General features: G+C 45.3%; 1 protein-coding gene across 1 annotated transcript in view; it reads right to left on the reverse strand.

Moving 5' to 3' along the window:
• pnp4a (purine nucleoside phosphorylase 4a) overlaps nt 1-20,000 on the reverse strand; it is a gene marked incomplete at both ends in the record, with an annotated part of 25,261 nt that overhangs the window by 3,391 nt on the left and 1,870 nt on the right. The window contains 2 exons of the mRNA XM_083789605.1: nt 7,742-7,845; nt 9,396-9,559. Of these exons, the coding sequence (XP_083645731.1) occupies nt 7,742-7,845; nt 9,396-9,559 (268 nt within the window). The remainder of the gene's footprint in view (nt 1-7,741; nt 7,846-9,395; nt 9,560-20,000) is intronic.

Here is a 20,000-nt window from a genome sequence, read left to right on the forward strand (position 1 = left end):
GAAAAGTGACATGAAAGTATGTTTGAGAACGACTGACGTAGAAAAACAGCTTTTTTTTAAAGAAAACAGTCAGGATTTATAGAAGACATTTCGCAGAATCGTCGAAATGGGCTACGGGTCCCGTATGGAGATCTGTGTCAGACATGCCCAAAATATGTGTCGTGTTGTGTTGTGACGTCAGAACAGACCAGCTCCATATATGGAGCCTGCAATAAGGCACAGTGGGTCCTATAGTGACCATGCAGAGCCCGGGCAGAGAGAGGACCTTTTGTGGCGGTTCTGGACAACCGTGCGTCCGTCCGACCGCCTCGACACCGGGCACTGCCCTCCCTGCGGGGGTGTGGAACGCGCGTGTCGAATTTGACGTCGGTGCGGCGAACGGTTCTGGAGTTACGTGGATTATTACACACGTACAGTACAGACGTACACGTATATGTATACTGTACAGAGACATGGTCTATTTATTTATTTATTTATCCCATTCTGACCTGAGATCAGATTCTATAAAAATGTCTTCTACATCCTGACAGTTTTCTGAAAAAGCTATGTTTCTATGTCAGTCGTTCAGTCGATTCTTCAAAAATAGCAGACCTACAAGCTCGTAGCGCGCCACTCGGTGGCGCGCTATGATCTTGTAGATCTGCTAGTTTTCAATAGCTAAAGCATAACATGATGCTATAACACCAAAATGGGGTTCCCGCCAAGAATGCGTTAAAGACTGACACAACTACGATATTATGTTTCTGTAATCGACCAAAAACCAATTAGTCTCAAAGTCTCACTGTTGCTCTTTTAAACGGATAAATGTATTAAGTTGAATTACGGCTCCTTCCCTTTGACTAACAAAATTAATTAACTCAATCAGTCTCTTGATTAGTCTGATTACATCATCATAGCTGTTACTGCTGACACAAGACCGCCTGTGTGTGTGTGTGTGTGTGTGTGTGTGTGTGTGTGTGTGTGTGTGTGTGTGTGTGTGTGTGTGTGTGTGTGTGTGTGTGTGTGTGTGTGTGTGTGTGTGTGTGTGTGTGTGTGTGTGTGTGTGTGTGTGTGTGTGTGTGTGTGACGACAATACTAGCATTGACAAGCATTCCGGTGCTTAATATAATGCATGTGACCCAACACAGCATGACCAGGTACACACACACACACACACACACACACACACACACAGTAAACGCATTGTGGTCTCTCACGTGAGCCCTTTTCCCCAGTAAAATCTCTGGTATGTGGGAACGGAACGGAACAGTGCAGGATTTAAATATGTGCGTGTCTGTCCTGAGCATGACGTTAAACTGCTCCGCTGTGACTAACCGCCGCTAACGTCGTAGTGGCTGCAGCTTTAAGATGCATTTTGCAACCTCTGTGGAGACCGTGTGCATCTGTAGCAGAGTGGCTCTCAGCCTGATGGTGGCGCTATAGTGTAGCAGAGTGGCTCACAGCCTGGTGGTGGCGCTATAGTGTAGCAGAGTGGCTCACAGCCTGATGGTGGCGCTATAGTGTAGCAGAGTGGCTCACAGCCTGATGGTGGCGCTATAGTGTAGCAGAGTGGCTCTCAGCCTGATGGTGGCGCTATAGTGTAGCAGAGTGGCTCACAGCCTGATGGTGGCGCTATAGTGTAGCAGAGTGGCTCTCAGCCTGATGGTGGCGCTATAGTGTAGCAGAGTGGCTCACAGCCTCAGCCTGATGGTGGCGCTATAGTGTAGCAGAGAGGCTCACAGCCTGATGGTGGCGCTATAGTGTAGCAGAGTGGCTCACAGCCTCAGCCTGATGGTGGCGCTATAGTGTAGCAGAGAGGCTCACAGCCTCAGCCTGATGGTGGCGCTATAGTGTAGCAGAGAGGCTCACAGCCTGATGGTGGCGCTATAGTGTAGCAGAGAGGCTCACAGCCTGATGGTGGCGCTATAGTGTAGCAGAGTGGCTCACAGCCTGATGGTGGTGCTATAGTGTAGCAGAGAGGCTCACAGCCTGATGGTGGCGCTATAGTGTAGCAGAGTGGCTCACAGCCTGATGGTGGCGCTATAGTGTAGCAGAGTGGCTCACAGCCTGATGGTGGCGCTATAGTGTAGCAGAGTGTCTCACAGCCTGATGGTGGCGCTATAGTGTAGCAGAGTGGCTCAGAGCCTGAAGGTGGCGCTATAGTGTAGCAGAGTGGCTCACAGCCTCAGCCTGATGGTGGCGCTATAGTGTAGCAGAGTGGCTCACAGCCTGATGGTGGCGCTATAGTGTAGCAGAGTGGCTCTCAGCCTGATGGTGGCGCTATAGTGTAGCAGAGTGGCTCTCAGCCTGATGGTGGCGCTATAGTGTAGCAGTGTGGCTCTCAGCCTGATGGTGGCGCTATAGTGTAGCAGAGAGGCTCTCAGCCTGATGGTGGCGCTATAGTGTAGCAGAGTGGCTCACAGCCTGATGGTGGCGCTATAGTGTAGCAGAGTGGCTCACAGCCTGATGGTGGCGCTATAGTGTAGCAGAGTGGCTCACAGCCTGATGGTGGCGCTATAGTGTAGCAGAGTGGCTCACAGCCTGATGGTGGCGCTATAGTGTAGCAGAGTGGCTCACAGCCTGATGGTGGCGCTATAGTGTAGCAGAGAGGCTGTGCCTGATGGTGGCGCTATAGTGTAGCAGAGTGGCTCACAGCCTGATGGTGGCGCTATAGTGTAGCAGAGTGGCTCACAGCCTGATGGTGGCGCTATAGTGTAGCAGAGTGGCTCACAGCCTGATGGTGGCGCTATAGTGTAGCAGAGAGGCTGTGCCTGATGGTGGCGCTATAGTGTAGCAGAGTGGCTCACAGCCTGATGGTGGCGCTATAGTGTAGCAGAGTGGCTCACAGCCTGATGGTGACGCTATAGTGTAGCAGAGTGGCTCACAGCCTGATGGTGGCGCTATAGTGTAGCAGAGAGGCTCTCAGCCTGATGGTGGCGCTATAGTGTAGCAGAGAGGCTCACAGCCTGATGGTGGCGCTATAGTGTAGCAGAATGGCTCACAGCCTGATGGTGGCGCTATAGTGTAGCAGAGTGGCTCTCAGCCTGATGGTGGCGCTATAGTGTAGCAGAGTGGCTCACAGCCTGATGGTGGTGCTATAGTGTAGCAGAGTGGCTCACAGCCTGATGGTGGTGCTATAGTGTAGCAGAGTGGCTCACAGCCTGATGGTGGTGCTATAGTGTAGCAGAGTGGCTCACAGCCTGATGGTGGCGCTATAGTGTAGCAGAGTGGCTCACAGCCTGATGGTGGCGCTATAGTGTAGCAGAGTGGCTCTCAGCCTGATGGTGGCGCTATAGTGTAGCAGAGCGGCTCTCAGCCTGATGGTGGTGCTATAGTGTAGCAGAGTGTCCCACAGCCTGATGGTGGCGCTATAGTGTAGCAGAGTGTCCCACAGCCTGATGGTGGTGCTATAGTGTAGCAGAGTGGCTCTCAGCCTGATGGTGGCGCTATAGTGTAGCAGAGTGTCTCACAGCCTGATGGTGGCGCTATAGTGTAGCAGAGTGGCTCACAGCCTGATGGTGGCGCTATAGTGTAGCAGAGTGGCTCACAGCCTGATGGTGGCGCTATAGTGTAGCAGAGTGGCTCACAGCCTGATGGTGGCGCTATAGTGTAGCAGAGTGGCTCACAGCCTGATGGTGGTGCTATAGTGTAGCAGAGTGGCTCACAGCCTGATGGTGGCGCTATAGTGTAGCAGAGTGGCTCACAGCCTGATGGTGGTGCTATAGTGTAGCAGAGTGGCTCTCAGCCTGATGGTGGCGCTATAGTGTAGCAGAGTGTCTCACAGCCTGATGGTGGCGCTATAGTGTAGCAGAGTGTCTCACAGCCTGATGGTGGCGCTATAGTGTAGCAGAGTGGCTCACAGCCTCTGCCTGATGCCCTTAAAAGGCTAATATCTTCCCGGTCCAGAGGGATATCCCTTTGGTCTAGTTGTTAAATGGATAGTTCAGATTTTTTTAACTTAAGGTGTATGAAATACTACTAAGCAATATTACACTCGAGGGTGTGGCTTAACGTGATTATTTCCAGTGACGCGGTCAGGAACGAGACGAAGTCGAATTCCACAAGCATCACTGAAGTGGCAATAATCACGTTAAGCCACACCCTCGAGTGTAATATTGCAATTATACAACAGTTACCCTTAAAGGAGAATTCCATACTAAAATGCTTTCTTACCTTTCTTTGTAGTTGTTACGTCCCCACCAAAGAGGTCCAGGTGTTTTTTTGTGCAAAAGCTCCTGATTGGCTATTTCCCCTACCATAAGCCCTAAATGAATTGCATTGCATTGAATGGGGCTATGGGGTGTTGTGCTAATTCGCTTATTTCCATCGCTCAAAATTATAATTTCTTTGTATATATCCTCTCTTCATAATGTAAATAATATCCCAAGCGGCACACTTTACTACTTCTTTCGATGGAAATAAGTGAACTAGCATAACACCCCATAGCCCCATTCAATTCCCAGTCAATGCAATGCAATTCATTGAGGTCTTATGGTAGGGAAAATAGCCATTTAGCCAATAAGGAGTTTTTGCACAAAAAAACACCTGGACCTCTTTGGTGGGGACGTAACGACTACAAAGAAAGGTGGGAAACATAAGAAAGCATTCTAGCATGGAATTCTCCTTTAAAAGTAAGAAAATCGCTGAAAAAACATATTTTCTTTAATCACAGATGTAGTCACTACGACCACAAATGTGCCAAGAAACTAGCTAGCTTAGTCACCGAGTTTGCTAGCGCTCTGGGAGAACAGAGCAGCTGAATTCTTTGTTTTGATTAGGTGGTGAACGGTGGAGCGGTGCTCATTTGAACCACGGCTAGAAGGCTGTTTCAACCAATCAGATCGCTTCCTTCGAAACGACCTGTTGTATAATTCCCATTAATATAGTGCGGCTTGCAACTGAATTAATTGATTGCCCGAGTCCCGTGGTGGGAGTTCTGCTCTGGTTTTGGTCAATATTAAGTAGTTCCGGTCATAGTAAATTTATCCACACAACTAACGTCATTTGTATTGTTGACCTATTTCTAGACACAAACCTCCGTGTGTGTGTGTGTCCATAGTCCATACTAACCTTACACAGTGTGCGTCATTCATTAAACATCACACCTTAGTTTACTGTAACTCACTGTAAACTAAGGCGTTTTGTTTAATGAAGACATGGAGTCTTTTTTACTGAGGCCTGCAGAATACAGTGAGTTACAGTAAACTAAGGCGTGATGTATAATGAAGGCGTATACATTACCTTCTCAAGGTAAAATGATTTGCTAATGTCGTATCTGGACTCGATAATTCTGTACTATAGCATGCTATAATCAACTCTAAGTTGATTGTCTAGTCTGTCTGTCTGCAAGTTTGAAAGCAATCACTCAGTCAAGTACTCTGCATTGTTCATTACTCCTTTGAAGCTTCTCTCAGGTGTGAATCAAAACACACGTAGCAGCCATCTGCTATTCCTATGCACGTTGTTGATCTTTATGTTAAATCCCAACCCCTCCCAGAACTCAACTGTTTGATGTAAACTATATATATGTCTGTAAATACAATACTCACTCACGTCCAAAGGTCCAAGTTATCTCGATATTAACAGCAAAATCTCGCACATCGCTGGCAACTAACTGCCTTTTCATAGTTGACTATATTCGCACACTAAATTTCATACGAGAAAACCATAATTAGCTCGATTGAAACAATTGTATGTGGCTGTGTCAGGCGGACGATAGTGGCCCTATCAATACGCGTCAGTACGTAATTCGTCTTGGTATTAATAGAGCTAATTATGGTTTTCTCGTATGAAATTTAGTGTGCGAATATAGTCAACTATGAAAAGGCAGTTAGTTGCCAGCGATGTGCGAGATTTTGCTGTTAATATCGAGATAACTTGGACCTTTGGACGTGAGTGAGTAAACAGTAGTAGCATAGGTCGATTCGTCATTTACCCAGGCCCTTAAAGGTGGGTACTGGGATAATGTAATTGCAGCGTGCTGTCATCAAGATCAAACTTTTGAAGGGAAATAGTTTCAAAATATAAATGGATTATTGAGCGTGTCTGAAAAAGCGTGTGTGTTTAAAACTGAAACACAGGGTAAGACAAAGTTGTGGTGTGTTTAAATGTCAGTTAATTGTGAAGTGCAAATGTAAATTTTCATATATGCATGATGCCTGGAATTATTTTTTGGGAACTTTTAAAGTGGAACGTTCTGTTGTTCTTTTCTTATGTTTAGTATGTCATGTGATTGGGTCAAGGGGGGTGTAATAGAATTATTGTTCCATATTTTTATGTGACCATCATCATGGTAATGGTCAAGGGGGGAATGTCGTATCTGGACTCGATAATTCTGTACTATAGCATGCTATAATCAACTCTAAGTTGATTGTCTAGTCTGTCTGTCTGCAAGTTTGAAAGCAATCACTCAGTCAAGTACTCTGCATTGTTCATTACTCCTTTGAAGCTTCTCTCAGGTGTGAATCAAAACACACGTAGCAGCCATCTGCTATTCCTATGCACGTTGTTGATCTTTATGTTAAATCCCAACCCCTCCCAGAACTCAACTGTTTGATGTAAACTATATATATGTCTGTAAATACAATGTTGGGAGAGTCTTGTTGGGGGCAGTGTGACCGTACGGTCATGTGCTCTGGGCTCCGCGGCTCAACTCAAGGGCCGCGGAAAGCCCTCTGTCTTTGTCTGACTTACTGCAAATAAATACATCGATGGATCTTCAGTTCACCTCTCTCTGCGTGATTTTCCTCATCCGACCGTCTAAGAGTTTACCGTCTATACTCTTCGTTACTTTGTCTATTTTAGTCCAGTTTAGATGAGTGTACTTGTTGAATTTACACGACACTATATTTCTGAGTTGATAAAAAAACAGGATTGTACTGCCTTAGTGACTATAGACACGCCTAGGTTAGGAGCTACTGTACACCTTTCATACTTCTGTCGTATCTGGACGAATACTTCTACTATGCTAAAGTCACTGTGGGAATCTGTAAAGTCAATGTGGCAGTCTGTGCATATAAAGTAGCCTGGCTCTGCTAGGTGTGACAGGAATTAGCATGCTATTGTTTCCACCAAGAGGCCAGTTGTTTAAATCTCAGACGTCACTATTTATGCATTCCCCCACTGTTGGTATATGTAAAAGGTTTAAACCCCTCCCAGGGACACCTCTGTTTGATGTGAGACGCATATAATGTCTGTTTTTGCAATGTTAAGGGAGTCTTATAGCAGGCTAGCCACGAGAGGTGGTTAGGCTGTCCGTGTGCTCCCGTGGGCCAAGCCTGGTCCACGAGGAAGCTCTGGGCTGTTTCTTGGTCTCGGTCTTTGCAATAAATACAACGCTACACTTCAGTTCATCTCTGCCTGCTTGTTTCCTTTCATCTGATCGTCTGAGGCGTTGATGCCATTGCCTGGTTACTTTTTCCTGCAGTTTGCTGTTTTGAGAAGAATCTCATTCAGCCTTTTTGTCTATTTTAGTCCAGTTTTAGTTGGCGTACTTGAGGAGAAAGTACACGACACTTGCTCTCATACTCCTTATTCATATTTACACAGGGGGGCGGGGGCCACACATTAAAAGTAAATTAATCCACAAAACTAACGTCATTTGTATTGTTCACCTATTTCTAAAATATTAGTGCAACTTCCGTGTGTGTCCAAAGTCCATACTAACCTTACACTGTGTGTGTGTGTGTGTGTGTGTGTGTGTGTGTGTGTGTGTGTGTGTGTGTGTGTGTGTGTGTGTGTGTGTGTGTGTGGGCCTACTAACCTTGCACAGTGTGTGTCCTTCATACATGTGGAATCTTCCCTGCATACACACGCATGGCTTCCCTTTCAGCTCCCCAAACACCAGCCTGCCGGCATGACCCTGCACTGAACACACACACGCACACGCACACACACACACACACACACGCACGCACAAACACAAACACACACAAGTATACATTTATTACTCAAGTTAAGGTATATGTTTACTTTTAGCGTTTCCAAATTGACAGTACTTCTACTCCACTACTTCTCAGAGGCAAATATTGTACTTTATTTTATTTTTTCTTAACTTTTTCAATTATTTGGAAACTTTAGTTATACTTTGCAGATTTGTATTATCGTCACAAAGAAAGTACAGATCAGCACAAACTCTGCTGCAAGGATGAAACCAACGGAAACGCACTATAAGTATAGACAAACTGTGAACCCATTCTGACCTGAGATCAGATTATAAATAATGTCAGTCGTTCTTCGATTTTTCAAAAATAGCAGACCTACAAGCTCGTAGCGCGCCACTCGGTGGCGCGCTACGAGCTTGTAGATCTGCTATTTTTCAATAGCTAAAGCACAACATGATGCTAACACCAAAACGGGTTCCCGATCAGAACGGGTTAATACAATGTTCAATCAATTGATCAATCAGATCTTACAAGCTCAAACGGCGTTCCCATTGCGACACAGACCACAGACACAGGGAGCTTGTAGATCTGCTATTTTCAAATGGCCCGGAAAACATATTATATATATAGGGCTGGTTAATCTATAAATCTACAAAATACTAAAATATAGTATCTAAGGTTTTCAAATAAATGTAGGCCTGAGTAAAAAGTATGTGAGATGTAGTGAGTATCGAAGTAAAAGTACTGGAAATTGGAAATATTGAAGTAAAGTATACAAATACGTCAAAATTGTACTTAAGGACAACTTTAGTTTTTTTCAACCAAGGTTCATGTTTTAGGTTGTTATTAGAGAAACTAAAAGGCGAGTGTTCATTTTCTTTCATTTGCTGCTTTCTTTAGTTTTAGGGATTTTAGCTCTTTTTGACAGGGGGGCGGGGGCATTCGAGCATGGGGCTAAATATGTATTTTTTAACACAATGTTATGGTGATTTATTTTTTTATGGTTTACTATAGTCCTAATACATTGAGCCTATACACACAGTATAAGCCTTCCCCCAGTAGGCTACCTTCACATTCAATAGATCCTGTGATCTTCTGTGGCCAGATGTAATTTCCTGAAGTTTATTAGGACTATAGTAAACCATACAAAAATAAATCACCATAAAATTGTGTTAAAAAATACATATTTAGCCCCATGCTCGAATGCCCCCGCCCCCCTGTCAAAAAGAGCTAAATTCCCTACAACGAAAGAAAGCAGCAAATGAAAAAAGATTAACACTCACCTTTTACTTTATCTAATAACAACCTAAAACATGAACCTTGGTTGAAAAAAACTAAAGTTGTCCTTTAAGTGATGTATAGCCTAAGCCTACTTTAGTTACATTTATACTTTATAGTGCTGTGTGTGTGTGTGTGTGTGTGTGTGTGTGTGTGTGTGTGTGTGTGTGTGTGTGTGTGTGTGTGTGTGTGTGTGTGTGTGTGTGTGTGTGTGTGTGTGTGTGTGTGTGTGTGTGTGTGTGTGTGTGTGTGTACCTGTGCTCTGGGGAAACCCCGGTATATCAGAGTAGTGAAACGTCTCCTGACATTTCAGCGCGTCGGCGAGCATGCCCAGCCCAGACCCGCAGATGATGGCCACCTTGGGGCGTTGCTTCGTCTGGGCCAGCAGCCAATCAGCTGTGTTCTTGTAGTCGTCATGGCTACCAACCAGGAAGTGGAGTGAGGAGGGAGGGGAGGGGAGGGGAGGGGAGGGGAGGGGAGGGGAGGGGAGGGGAGAGGAGAGGATGAGATTATTCATGGTCACAGGTGCAGGTTGTCCAGTAACCATTTTGTTTTAGTTACTTTTGGTGTTAGCATCATGTTATGCCTTAGCTATTGAAAAATAGCAGATCTACAAGCTCATAGCGCGCCACCGAGTGTGATAGAAATTTATCTACCATATGACTAGAATGCAAGGACTGTATTAGGACTGTATAAATAATAATAAACAATAGCTTAGGATCGATAGCTTGAGAGCTAGAGCTAGAAAGAACTCCGGAGCACCGGAACTGAATAAATACTTTAGAAAGTAATCTAAGTACCATAAATACTCTTTACCAGAATAGAAGCAGAGGGCTTGTAACTTTACAGAAATGGTTGTAAAAACCTTTTAGGCTATGATGAGTAAAAGTCAGAGTATAACAGAGTAAACCAATATACCTTAGAATGAATTTGACAGACACAAGAAAAGAGAACTCAGACAAGCAGAACCTAGAGGGAGGTTCGATCAGATATATTCACCATTGTTTCGGGAGAGAAGAAGACATGTCATCCGGACAGCGTTTCACAACGATCTCTGCCCATGTTCAAATTGAACAGGGTTGATATAGCATACCGTAATCAATACTCCGGAAAATGTGTTGAACAACAAGGTTAAAAAACATATTTGTTCACAAATGGACAGATAATGCAAGACGTCACGAATATTGCATACAGGAACTATCTCACGGGGCAGAGATAGTCCTGATATGAATATCAGTTAGTGGAACCGGGGGAGACAGGGCATCACGTCATTGAGTGCAGTTTACCAGTCTGTTAGAGAGAAATCTAACTTTCAAAGGCAAAAACACAGAGGCTGGGTGTTTATGGCCAACGGAAACAAAACAATTCTTATCAAGACACTAGTGGCTAGGGGAGAAGTCTTACTATCTAGTCTCCGGCAGGGCCAGAACCATACTGTTTTAACGTCAGTGGGACAGCCGGACATCAAATGTCAGTCACAGGGCAATTAGATTAAAAGGTCAAAAGGTCAAAAGAGCATTCACCCACAAACTAGACCAAATATATCTATCAGCGCCACTCAAAAGATCAACCCTAAAGCGAACAGGCAGCCAGTGAGAGGAGGGAGGAGAGGAGAGGAGCAACGTGGTCGCGCCTTCTGGTGTCGCTCAGCAATCTGGCTGCTGAGTTCTGACTGTACTTTTTTACTGAGAATACAGTAAACTAAGGCGTGATGTTTAACCCATTCTGACCTGAGATCAGATTCATACGAGGTTTCCACTGGGACACACACTGTTCTGATTATAACCCATTCTGACCTGAGATCAGATTCATATACGAGGTTTCCACTGGACACACACTGGTCTGATTATAACCCATTCTGACCTGAGATCAGATTCATACGAGGTTTCCACTGGACACACACTGGTCTGATTTTAAGAAGTATACTCACATCTGTACAAATATCAACAATACCACAAGAAATACTCTGTTACAAGTACAAGAGCCCATAGTGTTCAACACACCGTACCTGAGGAAAAGTATAAAAGTATTATAAGGTCCCATTTCATTTCACACGTTTTCAAATGTATATAAAATGCGTATAAAGATCCTTTGAGAATAGCAGATCTACGGCAAAAAAATTTATTATTATAGTCAAGTGAAGTCAAAAATATACCTCAAGAGATAAGACTTAATCTAATAATGTGTCATCTCTAGACATTTTAATTCCAAACAAAAGTAAGACATCACAATACACACACATACGTGTGTGTATATTGGTTTACTTGTGTGCCTGTGTGTTTATTTAAGCGGGATTGTGTGTGTGTGTGTGTGTGTGTGTGTGTGTGTGTGTGTGTGTGTGTGTGTGTGTGCGCGCGCGCGTGCGTGCGTGCGTACATGCTTGTGTGTGTGCGTGTGTGTGTGTGTGTTCTTGCATTGATACCTTGCATGCTAATTCTACTGCTTTGCCTCTGAAAAGACATGTCCCTGAGAGGACCTCTGTATCTATTCAGGGCATCTGAATAGAGTTATATAACAGTAACACCTCCCCCTTTCTCACTGCATGTCTGAATCTACTACTAATATATATAACACACTTATATAACAGTAACACCTTCCCCTTTCTCACTGCATGTCTTTATACTGCTAATATATATATATATATATATATAACACACTTATATAACGGTAACACCTTCCCCTTTCTCACTGCATGTCTGACAATACACTGAATCTACTAAATGTTCTGTTTCTGACAATACACTGAATCTACTAAATGTTCTGTTTCTGACAATACACTGAATCTACTAATATATATATATAACAGTAACACCTCCCCCTTTCTCACTGCATGTCTGACAACACACTGAATCTACTAAATGTTCTGTTTCTGACAATACACTGAATCTACTAAATGTTCTGTTTCTGACAATACACTGAATCTACTAAATGTTCTGTGTCTGACAATACACTGAATCTGCTAAATGTTCCGTGTCTGACAATACACTGAATCTACTAAATGTTCTGTTTCTGACAATACACTGAATCTACTAAATGTTCTGTGTCTGACAATACACTGAATCTACTAAATGTTCTGTTTCTGACAATACACTGAATCTACTAATATATAACAGTAACACCTCCCCCTTTCTCACTGCATGTCTGACAATACACTGAATCTACTAAATGTTCTGTTTCTGACAATACACTGAATCTACTAAATGTTCTGTTTCTGACAATACACTGAATCTACTAAATGTTCTGTTTCTGACAATACACTGAATCTACTAAATGTTATGTGTCTGACAATACACTGAATCTACTAATATATAACAGTAACACCTTCCCCTTTCTCACTGCATGTCTGACAATACACTGAATCTACTAAATGTTCTGTTTCTGACAATACACTGAATCTACTAAATGTTCTGTGTCTGACAATACACTGAATCTACTAAATGTTCTGTGTCTGACAATACACTGAATCTACTAAATGTTCTGTTTCTGACAATACACTGAATCTACTAAATGTTCTGTTTCTGACAATACACTGAATCTACTAAATGTTCTGTTTCTGACAATACACTGAATCTACTAAATGTTCTGTGTCTGACAATACACTGAATCTACTAAATGTTCTGTGTCTGACAATACACTGAATCTGCTAAATGTTCCGTGTCTGACAATACACTGAATCTACTAAATGTTCTGTTTCTGACAATACACTGAATCTACTAAATGTTCTGTGTCTGACAATACACTGAATCTGCTAAATGTTCTGTTTCTGACAATACACTGAATCTACTAAATGTTCTGTTTCTGACAATACACTGAATCTACTAAATGTTCTGTGTCTGACAATACACTGAATCTGCTAAATGTTCTGTTTCTGACAATACACTGAATCTACTAAATGTTCTGTTTCTGACAATACACTGAATCTACTAAATGTTCTGTTTCTGACAATACACTGAATCTACTAAATGTTCTGTGTCTGACAATACACTGAATCTACTGCTAAATCTACTGAGTTGCCATTGACAGGATGGCAGGACATGTGATGTTCTCAAACAGGCAACATCACATCTGTTTTGATTGATTGATTGAAGTATGTATTAACAGTTTGCAGAATTACAGTACATTTCAAGCACAACTCAATACAGAACGACTGTTAACTGTGAGTGGACGACCCAATAAAGCACTAGGCTTGTTTACAAAGAGGGTCCACCTTGTTCAATTCATCAAAACATTTAGAGACGTACAAATAGACACTACTATATAGCCAAAGAACAGAACAGGAATTCATCATAAAGGAGGTAAAAAGAACAGTTCAGCTTTTACAGAGGCCAGTTTAGAATTGACTGTTGGTAGGGCGTTCCACATTTTGGTTAGCATTCACATTTATTTTGTGGAGGATTAATTGACAATAATATAGCACAACTCACTCTGTGTAGGTTTTTATCACTAAAGGAAATTATGATAAACCCGAAAACAGAAGATTTGATCATGTTAGATCTGCTTCTGCATTTGGTTACCAACTCTCCATCATTTAGCTGGGGACCACCTGTAACCCCCTCAAGAACCACTGGTGGTCCCCGGACCACCTGTAACCCCCTCAAGGACCACTGGTGGTCCCCGGACCACCTGTAACCCCCTCAAGGACCACTGGTGGTCCCCGGACCACCTGTAACCCCCTCAAGGACCACTGGTGGTCCCCGGACCACCTGTAACCCCCTCAATCAGATATGACTTAATTCTGTGTGGATGTATGGGGCTGTCAATCAGATAGGACTTAATTCTGTGTGGATGTATGGGGCTGTCAATCAGATATTACTTTTCTGTTTGGATGTATATGGGCTGTCAATCAGATATGACTTAATTCTGTGTGGATGTATGGGGCTGTCAATCAGATATGACTTAATTCTGTGTGGATGTATGGGGCTGTCAATCAGATAGGACTTAATTCTGTGTGGATGTATGGGCTGTCAATCAGATAGGACTTAATTCTGAATGAATGTATGAGCTGTCAATCAGTTAGGACTTTTCTGTTTGGATGTATGGGGCTGTCAATCAGATAGGATTGAATTATGTGTGGATGTATGGGGCTGTCAATCAGATAGGACTTTTCTGTTTGGATGTATGGGCTGTCAATCAGATAGGACTTTTCTGTGTGGATGTATGGGGCTGTCAATCAGATAGGACTTAATTCTGTGTGGATGTATGGGGCTGTCAATCAGATAGGACTTAATTCTGTGTGGATGTATGGGGCTGTCAATCAGATATGACTTAATTCTGTGTGGATGTATGGGGCTGTCAATCAGATAGGACTTAATTCTGTGTGGATGTATGGGGCTGTCAATCAGATATGACTTAATTCTGTGTGGATGTATGGGGCTGTCAATCAGATATGACTTAATTCTGTGTGGATGTATGAGCTGTCAATCAGATAGGACTTAATTCTGTGTGGATGTATGAGCTGTCAATCAGTTAGGACTTTTCTGTTTGGATGTATGGGCTTTCAATCAGATAGGACTTAATTCTGAATGGATGTATGAGCTGTCAATCAGTTAGGACTTTTCTGTTTGGATGTATGGGGCTGTCAATCAGATAGGATTGAATTCTGTGTGGATGTATGGGGCTGTCAATCAGATAGGATTGAATTCTGTGTGGATGTATGGGGCTGTCAATCAGATAGGACTTTTCTGAATGGATGTATGGGCTTGTCAATCAGATAGGATGTATGAGCTGTCAATCAGATAGGATGTATGAGCTGTCAATCAGATAGGATGTATGAGCTGTCAATCAGTTAGGACTTTTCTGTTTCGATGTAATGGCTGTCAAGGCCAGAAAGTATTTAAAATATTAGCACAACTTTCATTCAACTTTGACCCCTCCATCACATGGAACTATTTTTTGGCCTAGTGATATGGACACAAAAAACATAGTTCCGTGTGATAGAGGGGTAATAAATGAACGAAAGTTGCAGTAATATTTTAGAAATAGGTCAACAATACAAATGACGTTAGTTTTGTGGATTAATTTACTTTTAATGCGTGACCCCCTGTGCCCCCCCCCCCCCCCCCCCCCCACAAAATGACCGGAACAACTTAATTTTCACCAAAACCAGAGCAGAACTCCCACCACGGGACTCGGGGTAAATCAATTAATACAGTTGCAACCACTGTAGCAACTAGGGCAAGTATTCCATACAAAAAAAACAAATAGTAAAAGATGCATTGGAGTTACACTTACAATGTGTTTTCAAGATACAACAGGCATGTACTGTACTGTACCGTACCGTACCGTACCGTACCGTACCGTACCGTACCGTACCGTACCGTACCGTACCGTACCGTACCGTACCGTACTGTACTGTGCTGTACTGTACTGTACTGTACTGTACTAACCCTGCACCCACTGTCGAGGTGCGTGTAAATATAGGTATGCTCTGAAGCAGTGCATGTTCGCCAACCTTAATGCATGTTATGACTGACTAACGGGACTTTGGATCTATGCAGGGCAGTTCCCCCTTTTGGGGCGTCTGTGGGTATATGCCCTAGAGCAGGGGTTTGAACCAGGGACCACCACCCTGACTGAGAATCAACCTGGGGACCACCACCCTGACTGAGAATCAACCTGGGGACCACCACCCTGACTGAGAATCAACCTGGGGACCACCACCCTGACTGAGAATCAACCTGGGGACCACCACCCTGACTATAGAATCAACCTGGGGACCACCACCCTGACTATAGAATCAACCAGGGGACCACCACCCTGACTATAGAATCAACCTGGGGACCACCACCCTGACTATAGAATCAACCTGGGGACCACCACCCTGACTGAGAATCAACCTGGGGACCACCACCCTGACTGTAGAATCAACCTGGGGACCACCACCCTGACTATAGAATCAACCTGGGGACCACCACCCTGACTATAGAATCAACCTGGGGACCACCACCCTGACTGTAGAATCAACCTGGGGACCACCACCCTGACTATAGAATCAACCTGGGGACCACCACCCTGACTATAGAATCAACCTGGGGACCACCACCCTGACTGAGAATCAACCTGGGGACCACCACCCTGACTGAGAATCAACCTGGGGACCACCACCCTGACTATAGAATCAACCTGGGGACCACCACCCTGACTATAGAATCAACCTGGGGACCACCACCCTGACTGAGAATCAACCTGGGGACCACCACCCTGACTGAGAATTAACCTGGGGACCACCACCCTGACTATAGAATCAACCTGGGGACCACCACCCTGACTATAGAATCAACCTGGGGACCACCACCCTGACTGAGAATCAACCTGGGGACCACCACCCTGACTGAGAATTAACCTGGGGACCACCACCCTGACTGAGAATCAACCTGGGGACCACCACCCTGACTGAGAATCAACCTGGGGACCACCACCCTGACTGAGAATCAACCTGGGGACCACCACCCTGACTGAGAATCAACCTGGGGACCACCACCCTGACTATAGAATCAACCTGGGGACCACCACCCTGACTATAGAATCAACCTGGGGACCACCACCCTGACTGAGAATCAACCTGGGGACCACCACCCTGACTGAGAATCAACCTGGGGACCACCACCCTGACTGAGAATCAACCTGGGGACCACCACCCTGACTGAGAATCAACCTGGGGACCACCACCCTGACAGAGAATCAACCTGGGGACCACCACCCTGACTGAGAATCAACCTGGGGACCACCACCCTGACTGAGAATCAACCTGGGGACCACCACCCTGACTATAGAATCAACCTGGGGACCACCACCCTGACTGAGAATCAACCTGGGGACCACCACCCTGACTGAGAATCAACCTGGGGACCACCACCCTGACTGAGAATCAACCTGGGGACCACCACCCTGACTATAGAATCAACCTGGGGACCACCACCCTGACTGAGAATCAACCTGGGGACCACCACCCTGACTGAGAATCAACCTGGGGACCACCACCCTGACTATAGAATCAACCAGGGGACCACCACCCTGACTATAGAATCAACCTGGGGACCACCACCCTGACTATAGAATCAACCTGGGGACCACCACCCTGACTGAGAATCAACCTGGGGACCACCACCCTGACTATAGAATCAACCTGGGGACCACCACCCTGACTATAGAATCAACCTGGGGACCACCACCCTGACTGTAGAATCAACCTGGGGACCACCACCCTGACTATAGAATCAACCTGGGGACCACCACCCTGACTATAGAATCAACCTGGGGACCACCACCCTGACTGAGAATCAACCTGGGGACCACCACCCTGACTGAGAATCAACCTGGGGACCACCACCCTGACTGAGAATCAACCTGGGGACCACCACCCTGACTGAGAATCAACCTGGGGACCACCACCCTGACTGAGAATCAACCTGGGGACCACCACCCTGACTGAGAATCAACCTGGGGACCACCACCCTGACAGAGAATCAACCTGGGGACCACCACCCTGACTGAGAATCAACCTGGGGACCACCACCCTGACTGAGAATCAACCTGGGGACCACCACCCTGACTATAGAATCAACCTGGGGACCACCACCCTGACTGAGAATCAACCTGGGGACCACCACCCTGACTGAGAATCAACCTGGGGACCACCACCCTGACTGAGAATCAACCTGGGGACCACCACCCTGACTATAGAATCAACCTGGGGACCACCACCCTGACTATAGAATCAACCTGGGGACCACCACCCTGACAGAGAATCAACCTGGGGACCACCACCCTGACTATAGAATCAACCTGGGGACCACCACCCTGACTATAGAATCAACCTGGGGACCACCACCCTGACTGAGAATCAACCTGGGGACCACCACCCTGACTATAGAATCAACCTGGGGACCACCACCCTGACTGAGAATCAACCTGGGGACCACCACCCTGACTGAGAATCAACCTGGGGACCACCACCCTGACTATAGAATCAACCTGGGGACCACCACCCTGACTATAGAATCAACCTGGGGACCACCACCCTGACTGAGAATCAACCTGGGGACCACTGTTGTGTTGGGAGGGGGGATATGGTTGTGGTGTGGGGGAAATAAATTAACCTTCCATATTAATCTCATGTTGCTGTTCATTGTAACTTATTCTATGACTCAGTAAGCAGACACTTGCGATTGATTATGGGCACATTTCCTTTTAATGGTGACTCAACCAGGCAATCCGGTGCGGTTTCCCTTGAGATTCTATGACTCACTTTTCTGTGGAAGTTCTTGACATCCGTCTTCCCAGTAAACTGACAACATCGACGCGTCATCATTTGTCACCAGATTATTTACTGCATTGTTTCTCAACTTGTGGTCAATACAATAAATTCAAATACGAATCTTCACTTTCCTACATTACTAAATGCACGGTCAGGGACCACATGCAACACCTTCAGGGACCACCAGGGGTCCACGGACCACCTGTTGAAAACCCATGCCCTGTGGCATACATGGGCAACTGGCGGCCCGGGGGCCACATGCGGCCCCCACCTTCACTTAATGCGGCCCTCAGGTTAATATCAGAATACTGATATACAGTATTATTGATTTCAGCAGCTGTTTACAATTCCAAACATGACCTGCTTTTGCATGTCCAATGTGTTTGGATTTAGTTCGCAAAGTTAACATAACAATAACTACATTAATTTGAAATGAAATAAAAAAGGTTATTTTATCAGGATTCCAATAAAAGAAATGGCCACATTTTTTTTCAGGATTTCAATTCAAATATAGATAAAATAGCTGATTTGAGCTTGTTAGATCGGCTATTTTTGCTACGACGGTAATAATATGCAACCTGGCCCTCTGGAGTGAGTGTGGAACTATAGTGGCCCCTCTGGAGTGAGTGTGGAACTATAGTGGCCCTCTGGAGTGAGTGTGGAACTATAGTGGCCCTCTGGAGTGAGTGTGGAACTATAGTGGCCCTCTGGAGTGAGTGTGGAACTATAGTGGCCCCTCTGGAGTGAGTGTGGAACTATAGTGGCCCTCTGGAGTGAGTGTGGAACTATAGTGGCCCTCTGGAGTGAGTGTGGAACTATAGTGGCCCTCTGGAGTGAGTGTGGAACTATAGTGGCCCTCTGGAGTGAGTGTGGAACTATAGTGGCCCCTCTGGAGTGAGTGTGGAACTATAGTGGCCCTCTGGAGTGAGTGTGGAACTATAGTGACCCTCTGGAGTGAGTGTGGAACTATAGTGGCCCCTCTGGAGTGAGTGTGGAACTAGTGGCCCTCTGAAGTGAGTGTGGAACTATAGTGGCCCTCTGGAGTGAGTGTGGAACTATAGTGGCCCTCTGGAGTGAGTGTGGAACTATAGTGGCCCTCTGGAGTGAGTGTGGAACTATAGTGGCCCCTCTGGAGTGAGTGTGGAACTATAGTGGCCCTCTGGAGTGAGTGTGGAACTATAGTGACCCTCTGGAGTGAGTGTGGAACTATAGTGGCCCTCTGGAGTGAGTGTGGAACTATAGTGGCCCTCTGGAGTGAGTGTGGAACTATAGTGGCCCCTCTGGAGTGAGTGTGGAACTATAGTGGCCCCTCTGGAGTGAGTGTGGAACTATAGCGGCCCTCTGGAGTGAGTGTGGAACTATAGTGGCCCCCTGGAGTGAGTGTGGAACTATAGTGGCCCTCTGGAGTGAGTGTGGAACTATAGTGGCCCTCTGGAGTGAGTGTGGAACTATAGTGGCCCTCTGGAGTGAGTGTGGAACTATAGTGGCCCTCTGGAGTGAGTGTGGAACTATAGTGGCCCTCTGGAGTGAGTGTGGAACTATAGTGGCCCTCTGGAGTGAGTGTGGAACTATAGTGGCACTCTGGAGTGAGTGTGGAACTATAG

Source organism: Protomyctophum parallelum (assembly GCF_964188405.1).
Source record: "Protomyctophum parallelum genome assembly, chromosome: 18".
In the NCBI taxonomy this organism is placed as follows: domain Eukaryota; kingdom Metazoa; phylum Chordata; class Actinopteri; order Myctophiformes; family Myctophidae; genus Protomyctophum; species Protomyctophum parallelum.